This window comes from Vulpes lagopus, chromosome 4 (genome assembly GCF_018345385.1).
Source record: "Vulpes lagopus strain Blue_001 chromosome 4, ASM1834538v1, whole genome shotgun sequence".
NCBI lineage: Eukaryota > Metazoa > Chordata > Mammalia > Carnivora > Canidae > Vulpes > Vulpes lagopus.
Genome location: NC_054827.1, coordinates 120103485 through 120120548, shown reverse-complemented (window position 1 = coordinate 120120548; position 17064 = coordinate 120103485). Strand labels below are relative to the sequence as shown.

At 54.2% G+C, this 17064-nt stretch overlaps 1 protein-coding gene across 28 annotated transcripts in view; it reads left to right on the top strand.

Moving 5' to 3' along the window:
- Nucleotides 1–17064, top strand: part of ABLIM2 (actin binding LIM protein family member 2) — a 141677-nt gene that overhangs the window by 117911 nt on the left and 6702 nt on the right. For 21 of the 28 annotated variants that reach the window (XM_041752280.1, XM_041752303.1, XM_041752295.1 and 18 more), the window contains 4 exons: nucleotides 3563–3624; nucleotides 8979–9033; nucleotides 10376–10383; nucleotides 10580–10660. In XM_041752280.1, the coding sequence (XP_041608214.1) occupies nucleotides 3563–3624; nucleotides 8979–9033; nucleotides 10376–10383; nucleotides 10580–10660 (206 nt within the window). The remainder of the gene's footprint in view (nucleotides 1–3562; nucleotides 3625–8978; nucleotides 9034–10375; nucleotides 10384–10579; nucleotides 10661–17064) is intronic. The other 7 variants (XM_041752306.1, XM_041752302.1, XM_041752297.1 and 4 more) reach the window with 1 other exon arrangement.

The window sequence follows — 17064 nt, the reverse complement described above, 5'->3', positions numbered from 1 at the left end:
TCTCTCCCTGCTTATCCCCACTAAGTAGAACCAACTCCCCCCACCCCCCAAAAATACAGCAGACATATTGCAGAAATCTCAAGGGTGGAAAGAAGAAGCCAGGTGGCCAGGGACCCCAGGACTTGAGGAAAAACACAGGACCCATGTCTCCCACCTCCCGTGCAGTGGCACCAGGTGACCTGTAGGCATATTCCTCCCTGGGCCACACCTGTAGATCTGAAGCAGGAAGGCACAAGTTAGCCTGGAAGGTGTGCCTGGGAGACCCTCTCCACCATAGCAGGTGTCTCCCACCCCTACCTTGGAGCACAGAGCAACCAGGGAAGCAGGTTTCACCCCATGGACAGTCCTGGTAATACCAGCCTGACTTGGCAGACCAGAAGAGCACTTTGACAAGCATTCTGAAAACCAGCTTATCCTCAGAACCACAGGCCATGACAAGCCAGGCCCCATATGCCAAACCCCAGCAGGGTGGCAGTTGCTTCAATAGCAGGCTCTACCAGGATTCGGTGTCCCCTGATGTCATGTCCACAATGTCCAGGGGACAATAGAGGACTACTCCCTACACCAAGAGCCATGAAGGTAACAACTTGGATTAGCAAAGACAAGTGACAGATAGAACAGTGACCATAATTGGATGTCAGGCTTCCTGGACAAGGCCGTTAAGAGCAGCTACCAGAAAAAATGCTTCAGCAAACAAGTACAAATTCTCTGGAAACAACTGAAAATACAGGAAATTCTCACCAAAGAAATAGATGTTATCCGCAAAAAAGAGAGTCACATGGAAACTATAGAACTGAAAGATAAAACAACCAAAATAAAAAATTCACCAGATGGATTCAGAAACAGTGTAGCAGAATACGGCAAAGGAGAGTCTGTGATCTCATAGATGGAGCAGCAGAAATGACCCAGTCTGAACGCCAAAGAGAAAACAGCAGGAAAAAATGAATGGAGCTTCAGAGGTCCATGGGACAGGATCTGTAACGTTAGAGTCCTGGAAGGAGAGGAGAGAGTGGGTGGGGAAAAGTATCTAAAAAGATGGCTGAAAAAAAATAATAAAAAAATAAAAATAAATAAAAATAAAAAATAAAAAGATAGCTGAACATTTCCCAAATGTGGCAAAAGACATAAACCTACAGATTCGAAAAACCATGAGAATCTCAATAGGACAAGTCCAAAGGGATGCACTCCAAAACCAGTTAGGATGATAACTGAACCGCTACAGATCCTGAAAGCCACTGCAACAGAAGACGGACTCCCTGGGGGATAAGCCAACCTGGAGGCAGCAGATTTCTCATCAGAAACCATGGGGCCAGGAAGGGCATGCCTTCCACGTGCCGAGGGACGGTTGCTGTCCACGTGAATTCTACACTGGGGGAGCCTCTCCCTCAGGAATGAATGGGGAATGAAGAAATTCTCAAAGGAAGACTAAGTGTTTTTCACTGGTAGGTGTTGTTTGAAGAATTGTGGGCAGAAGTCGTCCAAGCAGAAAGGAAATGGTGTGAGAAGACATGGGGCTTCAGAGGAGAGAGAACGTCGGAATAGGTAAAAATGTGGGGCAAATACCATGGACTATTCTCTTCACGAGGTTCTGAAATCCTGCTTGATGCTTGCAGCAGAATTTGTAACATGATGTGATATGGGCGCTCGAGGTAGGTAGAGAAGAGGAGATACCCAGGACAATTGTTAGAAAGTCAGGAGAACAAAGTAACCTCAGGGGAGTAGGGTCTCTGCACTTCTTGCGACGTGGTCAGATGCGGAGACCCACAGGTGGCATCCTGAGCACAGGGCCCTGTGACAGTGATGCCTCCAGGTGAAGGATGGAGGTGAGGGCACTGCTGTTCTCGGGACCCTAAAGCCGTGGTGCCCAAACCTTAGAGTCCATCCGAATGGCCTGGAGGGCTCATACTACCACAGCTCGCTGGACCCCAGCCCCGGAACTCTGGGCTGGGGTGGGCCCTGTGAATTTGCCTCTCTAACCAGTTTCAGGCGTGCCTGATGCTAGTCAGGGACCTCACTTTGAGAACCACTGCTCTAGCATCTTTGGCTGGTCGGGCACTCCCGTGTCTCAGTGGAGGGTCCCTCAGATCAACCCCACGGCCTCACTTCCCCAAGTATGCCTGGCTCTGAGTGTAAATTAGGAGGGACCTCAGGGCTGTGAGTCAGGGGGCCTGATCTTTCATCCCAGGGCTGGGTGACCTTGGGCAGGCCCCCCGACTCTGGGCCTCAGTTCCCCTTCTGCAGAATGGGAGGTGTGGGGGAGGCAGGGAGGAACAGGGGCAGAGGCATGGCAGGGCTGGCCCCACGCCGCTCTTCTGTGTCCATCGCCACATCCCCTTTCTTTTGTATGTCAGAGTTTACATAAAATCTCATGCGGCAAGAGAATGCCTTGGTAAAAGAAGCTTGAACCCTGACTTTTGACTTTAATATGGCAAAATGCCTTTCTCACCCACATCCAGCACCTTCCCATGGGGCATGTGGGGGCAAACACATGCCTGGGATAGGTTCCCCTGGCTGAGGCATCGCCTGCAGGCTTTTCTCCGTTCTCGCAGAGTTCCTGAGCCCTCTTGGAGGTGAAAGGCATCTGGCTGAGCATCCTTTGCTCAGAAGCGAGGCCCCCTGGAATGGGTGGGTGGGCAGTTCTGTGCATGGCCCCCACCTCACCTTTGGAGGCCTGGTCCTTCGTCCTTTGTCCCATGAACACACACGGCCTTGTGAACACCCAGAGATGTGCTCCACCCCTCTGCGCCCTGATAAGCAGCCTGGTGGCTCCTGCGGTGGGAGCTGGCATTTGGCCCTGTGTGTTGTTGCCGAGCTGCTGGGTGCCAGGGACCAAGGCCAAGCCTCCTAAAGGTGATTCCCCCAGGGTGGGAGGGGTCCTGCCTCTTCAGGGGGCTAGGCCCTGCCACATGTCCTCCTCCTGAGCCTCTCTCTCTAGACACACTGCAGAGGCTAACTGGGAGATCTCAAATGCAGGGCACACACAGGGAAGCCAGAGACATGAGCGATAGAGCTGGATCAGCTGTGGGGTTACTATGGTCTCAGACCAGCCCTTTTTTTTTTTATTTCAAACGAAGTTGTAAATTAGGATTTTAATGTAAAATCGCTCAATGGCAAATAGCTCAGCATCATTTAAAAAAGAAAAGTTTCCAGGCCACCTTTGGTTGGTGGTGGGCCCCCTCGCCCCACCTCTGGCACAGGATGGCACAGCCCTACCCCCACACGAGGCCCCTTTCTGACAATGTCCCCAGCTCTCTGGGTCTGCCAGATGCGGAGCTCAGCCTGGGTGACAGATGATGCCAAGGCCCGAGGCTGTCGGAGAACACAGGTGCCCACCCGGGCCAGGGTTGGCAAGAGGGTGCCACAGTGTTCCTGGTGTCATGGGCGGGCTCGGGGACATCCCGCCCTGGCCAGCTTCTTCCTCAGCCAGCACCCTGGGGACAGAGGTCCTGACTGTGGCAAGGGCGTGATCTTCAGGGGCCCCTCCGGCCGGGGCCGAGCCCTTCCTCCCCTGCCCGCCGAGCCTGTGTGCGTGTGTGACAGAGCTGTGCTGTGTCTGTTTCAGGATTCCCCTATTCCAAATCTGACCCTCTCCCAGGACACGGAAAGAATGGCTTGGACCACCGGGTAGGTACTCGACCCCTCCCTGGCTCGCGGTATACTAACCGTCACCTGCCGTGAGCCTGAGCGTGGTGCCCACAGCTTCTTAACCACACAGCTGGAAGGAGGGGCCCGGGGACCCTGCTCGCCCGCCGCTCCTGCCTGCTGCCCCACCTGGGGGCCGTGCTGCTGCCTCTGCAGACCAGGGCCAGCCCGGAACTGGGGCCCTCCTCCCTCCTGTCTAACCCTAGCCCCCAGCCCCCAAGGAGACCTCAGTGGTGGGGAGGGGGAGATGGGGCACACGGAGTATGCAGACCCCCTCGAGGCCTCCTGACCCACGACCTTCTTCTGTGACCCAGAGCCTAATAAGGGGCTTAAAGGAGCAGCTAGTTCATGAGGCACATGAGCCACGGGTCCACTTGTCTCCTGGAGTGCATCGGCCCCTCCCTGTTACCGCCCTCATGACTGTCACCACTATCGCTGTCTTACCACCTGCGACTATTACTGTCGCCCCTCATGCTGCCACTTGCACTATAATTATTCCTGTATCCCACACTCTGTAGCTGGCTTTCTCTGGCTGGTCCCAGCTAAGGGCTGGTTGGACTTCCCAGTCCCATTTTCCCAATCTGGGACATTGGAATGTGAGCCCAGATCATTTGGCACATGACTTGTCCCCATGGAGGGGCTGGGCTCATTTTTGTTGCTGTTCCCAGAGCTTCACTATCCTCAGTGAGGATCCCTGGGGCAGGGTGGGCATGATAGCACCAGGCCCTGTCTCCCCCCTACACACACGGCCCCAGGACACCCCCTCCCAGGCAGCCTCTGCCCTGTCTGAGGATATTTGTCAAAAACTGGGGCCTTCCCTGGAGAAGGCGCTCAGAAGTGGAGCTCCCTGTGTGTTGCACTACAGTGGTCTGGGCAGTAAGTTTGTAACACTGGGAGCAGCCTCCTCCAGCCCCCAGGGCACATCTTGCATCCGGGGGCCCAGCCACAGGGACACATCTGGGAACAGGGCTGATACAGGCCTTTTCTTGGCCTTCCTCGGGCCCTGTCTGACCTGCTGTTGTGTCTGTCCTGGGCCCCGGCCCCTCTGCATGATTTGACTCTAGCAGGCCTCCTCCTCCACACTAACTGCACTTCCCGTTCTGGAACTGTCTGAGTCAGGGTGTGCATGCCGCATGCTTCTCTCAATTTTTTCCTAAGGATTTCTGTACACTTCATCTTCTGTGGATGGCAGGGTCAGCACAGGACGGGGGGCAGGAGGACATCCACAGGACCCCCACAGCACCAGGAGATGTAAATCCCTGGGTTCAGGGTTACGGTCCTAAGGGGGGTGGGGAAACCATCCAGAATGTTCTCTGCACACCTGGAACAGCTGTTCCGTGACTCAAGGGCCTATGAGGGCGGCAGTCACAGACTGGACCAGCCCTTGAGCCATGTTCTGGGACTTTTCCTCAACATGTGGAAGACAATTGAGGGAGAAATGCTCTGCCTCTGGGGAGATGTCCTCCCTGGTTCATGCTAGAATGACTTGGATCGATGCCCCCCAGCACCTGCAGAGAAGGCCACAGCCTACATGAGCTCTGCCCCCAAAAGAGCTGGGAACAGCTGACCCAGACCCTCCAGCATGGATGTGGTCTTCACTCCCTCTCCCAGGACTAGTGAGAGCAGAGACGAGCTTTATAGAATCTAGAGCTGAGCCTCGGTGAATGTTTCTCCTGCTGGCCTCCAGGATGGGAAGCCCGTGTGTCCTGCAGATGCTGAGGGAGTTAAAGGCAGAATGCATCCTCGTGTGAGGATTTTTAGCTTTTCACGTTGCTTGTGTGGGAGATTGCTGAATAGTATTGGCAACTTCGTCTTGGGCTTCTTTTTCCCTGTGAAGGTTCTTTCCTGTTTTTTTTTTTTTTTCTCAGTCTTTCTAAGACTTTTATGTAATTTTATGCCTATTTCCCAATGGGAGGGCCAGATCATGACCAGCCACACTCAGCACCTGGACGTGGGCACCCACCACTGTCTGTGGCCTACAGTGCTCACAAGCCACTCGTTAGGTTGCTTTTGATTTGTGTCTACTCCCAGAAAGGATTCTAGGTGGCGTGGAATAAAAAGCTCAGGCTCATTGAGACCAAAAGCCCACAAACACCAAATCATAAAGGAGCAGAGGAGGAAGCTATAAGAGAAATTATATATCAGAACAAAAGAACATTGTATGAGCAAAGCCATTGAAGCTTAGCTCCGAGCTTCCTTGTAGCCAGGGTAAAGAGGCAAACGTGACTGGCTGTGTAGTTCTCACCCGATCGAAGGAAGGAAATCGGTTCATTGAGGGAGACAGAGGCTTCTGGTTCTTGCTTCGAGAGGGGTCTGTCACAGGGGCCACGAGTCTGTATCCTAGAGCTCATTAAAATGTCCTGACAACCAGCCTGCCACAGAGCCTACTCATGGGTGATGCTCTCCTGTCTGTGGAATAAATAGGGCAGTAGCCACCTGCTGCAGGCGAGCCTGTGGATGGGAGGGCGTGGCTCCCTACATGTGCCCCCCGTGTCTCAAGGGAACAACCACTGGTCATCGACAGAAAAACCCTGATGGCAAATATGAACAGACTGAGTTCTCCTGTTGGAGGACAGAGGCTGTCAGATTATAATAGCATAATATGTAATAGCATAATATATAATAGCATAGCATATATATATGCCATATATAATAATAGCATCACACTAGTCGGTGATGGTGCATGTTATCAAGCAGGCGTAGCATTCGAACATTTAAGCGCGCCAAGCAGTGAGGCAGTGCCAGAGACTCTTATGAAATACAGGATGGTAGGCGATTTGAATATGACATTTGAAATCAGACATGTGGATCTAGTGAACAAAGAAATAATAAAAAGTGTATGGAGCAAGTGCAAACAGCAAACCCTCTACTCGGTATATGAGAAAAATCTATATCTTTTGAATCAGATTTTCCGTGTGTCCAAAAAGCATTTTCAAAATGCTTAACCTATGTGCAAGGAAAATCTTCAAGAAGTGTAATGTTTTCCAATGGTAATGCTGGGAAAGAGCAGTGCTGCAGCAAGCCCCGAGTTCAAATCCCAGCTCTGCCACCAGCTGGGTGTAGGTCTTCAGACAAGTCTCTTACATTTCCTGAGTCTCTACTTAGTGTCTTAAAAGAAATTATCCTTACCTCTTAAGATCATTGTGAAGACAGATAACAGAAAACATGTGAAACCCCATAAGCTCTATCGCGTGGCTCCCACAAGAGTAATTGTTATAAAGGCAAGTCACTACCCCTTCTTCCTTCCACCCTGGTAGCTGCTAAGCCCGTAACAATGGGCCATGAGTGGCCACAATTTCATTCCTCCTACTAACTAATTTATTCCAGTATAATTTTTGAGACGCAAAAGACATGGGTTAAAATGTTTACAGTTCTGAGTATTTGCTGTGTGATCTTGGGCTCATTGCTTAACCCCTCTGAGCCTTGTCCATAAAATGATGATGATCATGCCCACCTTGTAGGCTCGCCATGAAGACTGTAGAAGGTGTCTGTAGGTTAGCTGGTGCCTACTAAACTCCAAACTAATGGGAGAGGTTAATAATTAGTTGCTTTTAAATTCTCTGGTGCCTCTGTTGAGAACAGTAGGGGAATCAGCCAGGGATGGGCCTGTTGGCATTGCCTTTGTAGGGGTCTCCTGGCCACCCCACCTGTTAAGGAGTGATTGTAAGCCTCCCTCACACCAGAAAGGTCTTGAAGATCCCAGGCACTCAGAGGATCAAGGGCAGACTGCTCTTTTCCTGCTCTGGACTGATCTAGTGCCCCCTCCACCTGGAGGATGTCCTACCCTCTCTCCTGGGAGCCTGTGTCTTGCTGAGAGCCTGGCAGATCAGAGGAAGCTGGTTTTACTGCTAGAAAAGGGAGTGTCTAACTGCCCGAGGTGGCGCTAGTGGCCTGCGTTTTAGTGGCGTGTGATGCAGGGCAGTGGACACTAGAGGGGGGCATCTGTCTTCCGCATCACCGATGGACCAGGTGGGAGAAGGCAAGTGGAGGGCAGGTTTGTCTTGCCTTATGCAGGAAGAGGTTCCCAGACCAGACAGGTGCACCAGGGGGTGCTTCTGGGTGTCCTGAGATGTCTCAAAAACTGTTCTTGAGAACCCCTAAGGAGAAATATTCTGTGATGGTTGTAAGAGTTGGGGTGGTGGGAGGTGAAGACTCCTGGCTGAGACTGGGGGAGGCAAGTGAGGCACTTGCCCAAAGGCTCAGTAATCAAAGTAAATAATGTTCTAATGTAATGTTTTTTTAAAATCCAAGTTAATGCAAGAAAATCTGTGATGAACAGAACACCAAATACTTAAACAGAGACTGGCTCCAGCCCTCCACTTACGTGCTCACCCGACTCACCAGCCTCGTCTTCCCTGCTTGGGAAGCGGGACTTTGGGCTGGGGGCTCCTTGGGCTCATCCCCTGCCCGCACCCTCTCCGGGACTGTGCCCACTCCTCGCCTGTCGCTCCTCTACTGCAAGGAAGTGGCGCTTTCCCAGTGGCACAGTCCAGGGTGACACATTACTGTCCCCTCAGACTATGTGACCCCTGCACGCGATCCCAGAAGTGCTGGCCCAGAACTCCGAGTCCGGGTCAGACCCCGTAGCAGGTGCTGGGCCTGAAGGAACGCGGTTCATCTAGCGGCCCCAGGGGCCTGTGGGCCGTGGCAGAGCTTGATTCGCGGTGTACACTCCAGCCGCAGGAGCTGGGAGTGGAGATACGGGGGCTCAGTGCCTGCTTTTTGGGGCCCAGAGCCTCCTTAGTGGATTATGGGGTGATTTTTCCAGGTGAACAGAAGAGAATTCCTGACATGGGTGGTGGAGACCCACTGACATGGCAGTCTGCTGCTGAGTGCCATGAACGAGGGAGGCAGGCACCTGAAATGGTGGCCCGTGTCCCCTCGGAGTCTCCCCACCTGAGTGCCATCATCCGGCACAGCCACTCTGTGTGGTGTGCTCCTGGCACTCTAGGCTCCGTCCAGGGGTTGTATGGAGGGGCCCCCCTGGGCAGCTGGGGCCCACGGGAGCTGGAGGGGAACAGAGGTCCCCACGGGCTGGCCTCCACACTGGGCTGAGCCACACTCCTAGAGGATCGTGGGGTGCAGAGAGCAGGCATGTGGGTGCAGCTCAAAAGGCGGGCAGGAGAGCTGGGCTACGCAGGGTCTGTGCTGGCCTAGAAGGCAGTAGGAGGCATGTGAGCAAACCCCCCAAGTGTGCCCCAGCACGGCCCTTCCAGAGCCGAAGTGCCAGAGGCTCTGGGGTGCCCACCCTCCTCCCACCGGGGCCTGGCAGCACCAAGGCGCGACCACCCGGCCCTGCAACCTGCCTCCTGCCGCCCTCTCTCTTTCTCTTCCAGAATGCCAATCTGGCCCCTTGTGGAGCAGACCCGGATGCCAGCTGGGGCACGCGAGGTACAAGACGCGGGGACCCCTGTGGGTCTCTGGCTGGGGCAGGGGTCATTTACACGTTCCCACAAGCCTCATTCTGAGATGGGCCCCTCCAGGGCCAGCTGGCAGGAGGCTCTGAGCATTGTGCAGTGTGGGGAACACGGGGGCTCGTTTCCACTCGAGGAGCCGGGTACCTCTGTTCTTATGTGACCTGAGGTGCTCCCGCTGCCCTGTCTCAGGAGCTCCCCTTCCTTCTCTTCATCCTTGAGTATGGCCCACCCTGTCCTGATTTGTCTGTCACTCTGGTCACCCCGGGGAGAGGGATGTGTGTTGGAATAGCCGTCCTGAACCAGGACTGAGTCCAACCCAAACACCCACTGTTACATTTCACGACAATAAGGAAGGAAGCATTTCAACAAAAGCCCCTGGGGTCCGAGTTGAGTGAATTCAGGTCACATCCTGCCTCCCACTCCTACTGGCTGTGTGGGCCTCCCAGGGCTTCAAACCAGGAAGGTTGCTTGCCCGGAGGCCGGTGTTACTGAAGGGACCCCGGTCTCATGGCAGGTGCCTGACTGGGGGCTCTGCTGCCTCAGAGCCCCTCCTGCGTGGCGCCGTGCTCACTCATCCCTGTCACCCCGAGGATGGTGGGGAGCGTGTGCTCATTGGCTGGTTCATGCTGGGCAGCTGGGGGTGGCAGGTCCCTGGGCTCAGAGCCGGCATGTCAGGATGTCGTGTGGCATCTGGGAAGTTTGGGGACTGGCCCCTGTCGCCTAGGCCTTTTGTCAGGATCTCCCTCCCAGGAAGAGCTTGCGGCCCGGGTCCTAGGGGTACTGCTTTCTGGAGGGTTCTACTTGCTCACAGAGGCCCCTTTAACCACACAGGTCTATTTTTTGACATGACATTGTTAGTTTGGCAGAAAAACCTTTTAAAGAGCTAGCATGCGGAGCTCAGTAACGAAAAAGCAGGAGCTAGGTCAAGAAGGTAAGACAGTAAGAGCCCAAGCGGTCAGACCCTGCGAGGCTGTCAGCCTGTGCAATGCCCCCAGAACTGCCCTGGAATGTCCGTTCCACAGGTGGGTAAACTGAGGCAGGCAGCGCTCTCAGGGCAGCCCGGACCACCAGGGAGACAGTATCACGCCCAAGGAGCACAGCACTGTGTCCGGCTCCCAGTCTGGCCTCCAGCCTCCTGACCATGCCTCCTGCTCTCCGTTTCTCTCTGGAGAATCCACTCTCCGAGGACGGGAGCCCCAGGGCAGGCTGCTGGGGGTGGGGAGGGCTGTCCCCAGGACGGGCCTGCTTCCACCTTTGGGACGAGTTTCCCGCACTGTCTAACCCACGCCCTGTGGCTTCTGCTCTCTGTCTTACAGAATACAAGGTAAGAGGGGCTGCCCGCTGCCACGCCGACCACTTCCCGCCACGATGCACCTGCCCAGGTTAAAAGTTCCTTTTGTTGTGTTTTCCTATGAAATGTGTATGTCCGATGCCCGCGCAAGTATGTACCTCTCCGTTGGCCTTTGGTCCCAGCCCACGCCTGCTCTCTGGGGTGAGCCCATACTTTCTTCTCCCGACAGATCTATCCTTATGACGCCCTCATTGTCACAAATCGAATTCGTGTGAAACTGCCCAAAGATGTGGACAGGACGCGACTAGAGGTAGGAGGGCATCTCTGATGCAGGGGCTGGTTCTGGCCGGGTGGTCGTCTGCAGACAGCTGTTCCCAGTGTCCACACACATCACTCCCAAGTCTTCTTGCAACAGGCTCAGAGCCAGGGCCCCACATTTTTCCAAAGGCTGAATAATGGGGGTGTGCGCCCCCACAAAGAGGGCTTTGTAGACGGCTTTGCTGTCTGCTGCTGCATCCGGGTAGGAAAGGCTTCATGACCATACTAAGTCAGAGGGGCTCATCTTTGCCCTAAGCCAGGGGCTCATCAATACCCCTGACTGGTGTTGAAAAGACCATCACGATCCATGGCCTCTAGTTTGACCACATTCATGCCAAGCTAGAAAAATAAGCTGATCTGTGGGGAGCACATGTAGACTTGAAAGGCCAACAGGACGTGAGCTCAGAGTAGGTATTTGGATAATATTTGTTGACTGAAAGGACTTTGCTGAGCACTTGCTATGAGCCACACTCCTCCGTGAGTCACCACTGACCTTGATTTATGCACCTTTAATCGCACAATCATCCTACCAAATCATCAATGTCCATCCAAGAGATTTCACCTCCTGAGCCCCATTGTCCTGAATGTTTTGCTGCCTTTTACTGACCATTTTGCTAGGTATGTGGGGTCTGGAGATCTCTGAAGACCCAGGACCATGCCCCAGGACCAGGCACATGTAGGTACAGGGAGAGGCAGAGTGCATGTCCGGCCAGTGCCAGACCTGCCAGACTGCCCACCCAGGAAGGAGCAGGAGGGGCACAGACACAATCATGGGACACCCAGCAAACATGGTAGGGGTGCCAGGAGAAGTCAGGTCTGAGCAGAGGCTGGGTGCATCCATACAGGACTGCCACCTGAGATGGGATGGATGGAGGCCCCCGCAGGGAGCACTGGGGTGGATAGAGGGACATGTCCCCTGCTCAGCAAGGAACAGTAAGCTGGTCTTGGAAGAAGGGATGGGACTCTCAAACCAGCAAAGAAGGGAGAGCATTGGAAGGGTCCTCCAGGCCAAGGGATCTGCGAATAAGAGCTTCAGGGGGTGGGGGGCTTCAGGGGGTGAAGGGCTGCAGGATATACCTGGGCAACTGGGGAGCCCTCACGGTGATGCTGGTGAGGCACCGACTTCCAGTACTAACTGGCCTTAATCTACATGCCTTTAAAATGAAGATACTGCTGTCTCCTGGGTGGGTCACGGGGCTCCTTGCCCAGGGCCCAGGGAACAGCATCCCTGAGGGGGATGGGCATGGGGATGCTGGTGCAGCTGCAGCCTTGTGCTGAGGCATATCTGTGTCGACCCTTTCTGCTGCAAGTTATGGGAGCCTGACCCAAAGCAGAAAGGGGATTACCACCATATGGTTGATGGGTCTCTACAGGAGTGGCTCGGTCCTTTCTCAGGACCAGTGCCTTTCCCCGTCTCCTGGCTGTATGTCCTCTGTGTGTGTTAGCCTCATGGATAGACAGACTTCTACCTCACCTCACCCAGGCTCAAAGCCTGCACAGAGGAGATATAGTGTGCCCGGTCTGTCTTTCTCCCCCTCTCTCCTTCTCTCCTCCTGGCCATGCCTTATCTCCACTGCTGGGTGGGTAATCTGACCAGCCCTGAATCAATAAGCTTGGTTGGGGACTGTGATGCCCCTCTGGCCAGGCTTGGCTACAGGCCCACCCCTGGAGCTAAGGGACAGCTCAGAGCTCTGGAACCTGGTAGCAAGTGTCCACCTGCAGGGAGGTGGGGCACAGAGGCTGGAGATGAGGGGGCAGCAAGGCCCAACGAGCCCACAAATGCCACAGTCAGGCTGTGCAGGGAACCCACCAAATCCTGCCGTCATCCAGGACATCAGGGCGTGTACCATCAAAGGCAGATGGTACAGGAGCTCCTCGCTCAGGAGGCTGTCCGTTTAGTAGGACATTTGGATCTTACTCCACAGAAAAAGGTAAGATCCTTGAAAAGTTCTGACCTGTTGATATAAGCACAGGTCATCTGTGGGGTCAAAGGAGGCTGGGGCATCTAAGGCCAGCTGAGAAGCAGGTGTGCAATCCAGGGGAGCAGGGAGTTGCTGGACCCCTAGCTCCAGGCACAGCTCCTGGCACGTGGAGGTGGCCAGAGAGTAGGTGTGCACACAGGAATCTGGGATAGCTGCCGCACAGTTCAGGGGGTGCTGCTATAGGGAAGACAGGGTCCTGGGCAGCCTCTGCGTGGGGCTCAGGTATGACAATCAATCCCCACTTTCTCTGTAGGGGACATGCTCTTTGTCTCCTGCTGAGTGGAGTCCTTGTTAATTGTGTGGTCATTTCCCCAGCCTGGAGGGTGCCTATTTGGTGTGTGTCCTTGTTCTTTAAAGGGCCAGGCCCTGTGGGCTGGTAGCTCTCATCATGAGAGCTGAGCCCAGAACAAGATGCCTGGGGCTCCTGGCACGGCACCGGCCCTGGGGCCCAGAGCCTGTTAGGACTAGCTGTTTCCCTCTTGGGACTGGGATATATCCCCTTTTCTTTTTGCTAAATACAGAATGAAAAGTGCCAAAAAAAAAAAAAGAATCAGAGCTGCAAAATAGTGGTTAATGTCTATAAATACTTCCTTTGAGCAAACTCTGAGGTCTGGGTAATGGGTTTAATCATCCATTCTTCAAGAACACGCCCAAGGGTGCGTCTCCATAATCACTGTCCTCTCATCTCAGCCGAGCCGGACAGCAAGCTGTAAATGTTACCAGCAGTGGGGCACGTCCTACATTCTTTGGGGCTCAGAGCTGGGAGGTGAGCCAGGAGTGGCGTGGGAGGGGCCACATCCCAGCAGGACAGGAGGGACCCTGATGTTTTTATTTCAGGGGAGAGAGCTTTATTTTTAATATAAAAACAATTTATAACTCTTGTAGAACTCCAGAAAAATGCAAAGAGGAATGCTCACATCACATGGAATTCCCCCCCCTGAGTCCTAACTCCTGCTAATGCTGTGCTGGACAGGATTCCGGAAATCTCTGTTGGCACAAATACCCAAGATAGCTGACTCTGATTTTTGATACGTAGATTCACACTGTTTATGCAGTTTGATACCAGCTTTTTTTTTTTTTTTAAGATTTTATTTATTTATTTGAGAGAGAGAGAGAGAGAGAGAGAGAGCTCTGAGGCAGAGGAAGAGGGAGAAGCAGACTGCCCACTCAGCAGGGAGCCCGAAGCAGGACTCAGTCCCAGGACCCAGGATCATGACCTGAGCCCAAGGCAGATGCTCAACCGACTGAGCCACCCAGGCACCCTTATGACAGCTTTTTTTCCCTCTTAAGTGGAATATTTTTCACGCCAGTTAACATGGATCCTCTCATCCTTATAAATGGCTATGTGGTGGTCCCATGTCCATACTTGGGAGGGTCTGAAAGGCCAGGTGTGGTTCTGCTGGTGCCCCACTAGCTGGAGCTCGGTCACATGGCAGAGCTTTGTCCATGGCAGGCTGGGTGTGTTGTGTGGCCAGCAAGAGGAGAGGACGGACCTGGGTGGAGAGCCAGTGAGCCCAACACCTCTGTAGGGCATCTCTGGAAGGAGGACTGCTCCTGCTGCCAGAGTGCTTCGCTGCCTCTGTCATTCATTTGCTGAGTACATGCCAGGCACTGAGCTGGGTCCTGGGATGTGTGAGGAGCAAAAACCGCACAAGCTCTGCCCTCCCAGACTCAGTCTGAATCAATCAACTGATAATCCAAATGAGTGCATGTACTTATATACCAAGATGAGGGCTCTAAAGGCGGGGGGGGGGGGGGGGGGTGGACATTGGCCATTAAAAGTGGGTAAAAATTAACTGGGTGTAATAACTGTTGTGTGTGTATGTGTGCCCGTGCATATATGCGTGTGTGTAAGGTGAGAGAGGTACACAGAAAGAGCATCCCAGGGAAGAGCAGACTGTGTGTGCAAAGTAAGCAGGGCTTATTTGAGGAAGAAGTTTAAGGAGGCTAAGGTGGCTATACTTGAGCAGGGTGAAGGTAAGAATGGGACCAGGCCTTACAGGACCGTGGCCTGTGTTAAACAGCTTGGATTTTAGTCTTAAGAACAATGGCTTTTAAGTTAGGGGACTCCCTGATGAGGTTTGTAATTCAAAACAACAACGAGGCTGTACTGTGAGGCCGGGATTGGCTGTGTGGATGCAGGGGGGCTGTTTGGGGGCAACTGGGTCATCCAGGCAGGACATGCTGGGATCTTAGGGTACAGGCAGTGTTGAGGTGAGAAGTGGGTGGATTAGGGATTTGGGCACCATCTGGGAGGTCAGGGTGGCAGGAGGGATAATGGAAGGTGCAGTGTGATGAGGGGCAGGGACATGTCTAGCATGCCTCCAGGGTGCCGGGATGGAGTGGTGGGTGTAGTGGCGGCCCTGCAGTGGAGTGGGACGAGCTGGGCCCCTGATGATGAGGGACACTATGAGGCTTGGCCAGGGACATTCAGGATGCTTTAGCCTGGCAAAATGAAAGGTGCCTGATAGGTGCCCATAATGCATAGTAGGTGCTCTGAAAGTGCTGGGGACACGTGGAGGAGGAATGGTGGTCCTCTGCAGCTCTGGAAGTGTGGTCACAGAGAAGTGTGGTCAGATGAACCGTGTGACCCCAATGGGTAGGGCAAGGGTCAGCAGACAGACTTCCTGGAGACCCACCTGGGGCCCGACTGAATGCTGTTCCTGAGATCCAGGGCTCTCTGTCCTGGAGTAGGAGTCCCCGGTACCTGAGGGCCTCATGCATCAGAGGATCCCAGGCCCTTCCTGCATTTGGCACCTACCCTTTGAGGGTCTGCTTCCAGGAGCTTCCAGGCATGGAAGGAGCCTTGACTGTCCCTGGCAGACTCAAATATCTTGAGGCCGCTCCCTGCGCACCCCTGCCCGGCACTTGCCGAAAGACATCACCGTTCCCTTAAACTGTCAGTCTCTTGCCAGGCAAGGGTGACATCCAGATGCAGAGAGAGCACACTGAGGGTCAGGATGACCTAGGTGTCATGCCCCAGCTCCTCAGCACACACTGAGGGACATTCTGCTCCTTAGGCAGGACGCTCTGTCAGCAAGCCCTCCGAAGAGACAAAGCCAGGAGGGGATCACTAGGGGAGTGGGCACACAGACACAGACACGGACACATTTTCAGGAATGGGGTCCCGTTGCTCTGGGCACCGTCAGCTCGGAAATCTGTAGGGCAGACTGGCGGGCTGGAGACCCAGGCCGGAGCTGACACTTTGAGGCTGAATTTCTCCTTTGGGAAGCTGCAGGTTTTGCTCGTAAGGCCTCCAGCAGATTGGATGAGGCCCCTCTGTCACTGAGGCTAATCTTTACTTACATGAAGCGCATCTACAGAATATCTTGTAGAAGCCCCTAGACTTGTGTTTGGCCAAGCAGGCAGGCACTGTGCCTAGCCAGGTCCCCACAGAAAGGGAAGCCATCACGGCAAGCAAATAAGTACAAAAGGGCCTTCTTGTCTGACGGCGGGCCTGGGGCTGGTCCAGGGAGTCACTGGAGGGCCGTCCAGGGTTTGTAAATGCTCAGGTCTGTGGGTAGGGGAGCGGCCCTTGCAGAGGAGTCTTGCAGTTTCTTGACTGCCTCCACCAGACCTTGAGGCTAGATGCACACCTGACTTTGCTCAGACAGTAAGAGCCCAAGTCGGAATGTACCTGAAAAATAAGGACCTCATAGTTAAGAATACCTCCTTTGTTGAAAGTCATCCAACCAGTCCAGCGAGAACCTGATAGGCTGAAGGCAACAGCTCTGTGTGTGCCCCTGAGTGGGCGCGGGTGTGTGTGAGAGATGGAGCTGTACCAGGACTTCCAGGGCTCCCAGGTCCAAGCATGCGCAGCCCTCCCAGGCCAGGCCAAGTGGCAGGGATTGTAGGGGTGGAGGATGGGGAGGGAGGAGAGAACCACAGGGGAGAGTACAGTAGGCTGGTAGAAGCCCACTGCATGGAGAGGGGAAGCAGTATGACAGGGACATGTGAGCATAGATTTGGATTCAGGGGTACATGTGACCAACATGGATTGTCCCTGGAGGAGAGTAGGGGAGCAGGCTGTACCAGCAGCCCCACCCTCATGGAGCTGAGAGCCAGATGAGGTCAGCAGTGACAAGGTCAGTGATTAGCTAGGGCAACCCAGGAGGGGCCCTGGAGGAGGGGACATTGAGCTGGAACCTGCAGGATGAGGAGGAGCCATTGTGTGAAGTGAGGGAAAGAGCATTGCGTGCCTGAGGTGGCATAGAGCCTGACATGTTCTAGAACTCACCACGGGGCAGAAGGGTGGTGAGAGAGGTGGGCAAGGACACGTGATGGTGATGCAGGGCCTCGAGACCACCTGACAGCCGCATCACTCTGCCTGGCATAGCCTGTGTCCCCTCCCTACCACACAGGCTCTGGGAGAGGTCACGTGACTGTGTGTGGCGTGCTTCCAGCACTACTCAGG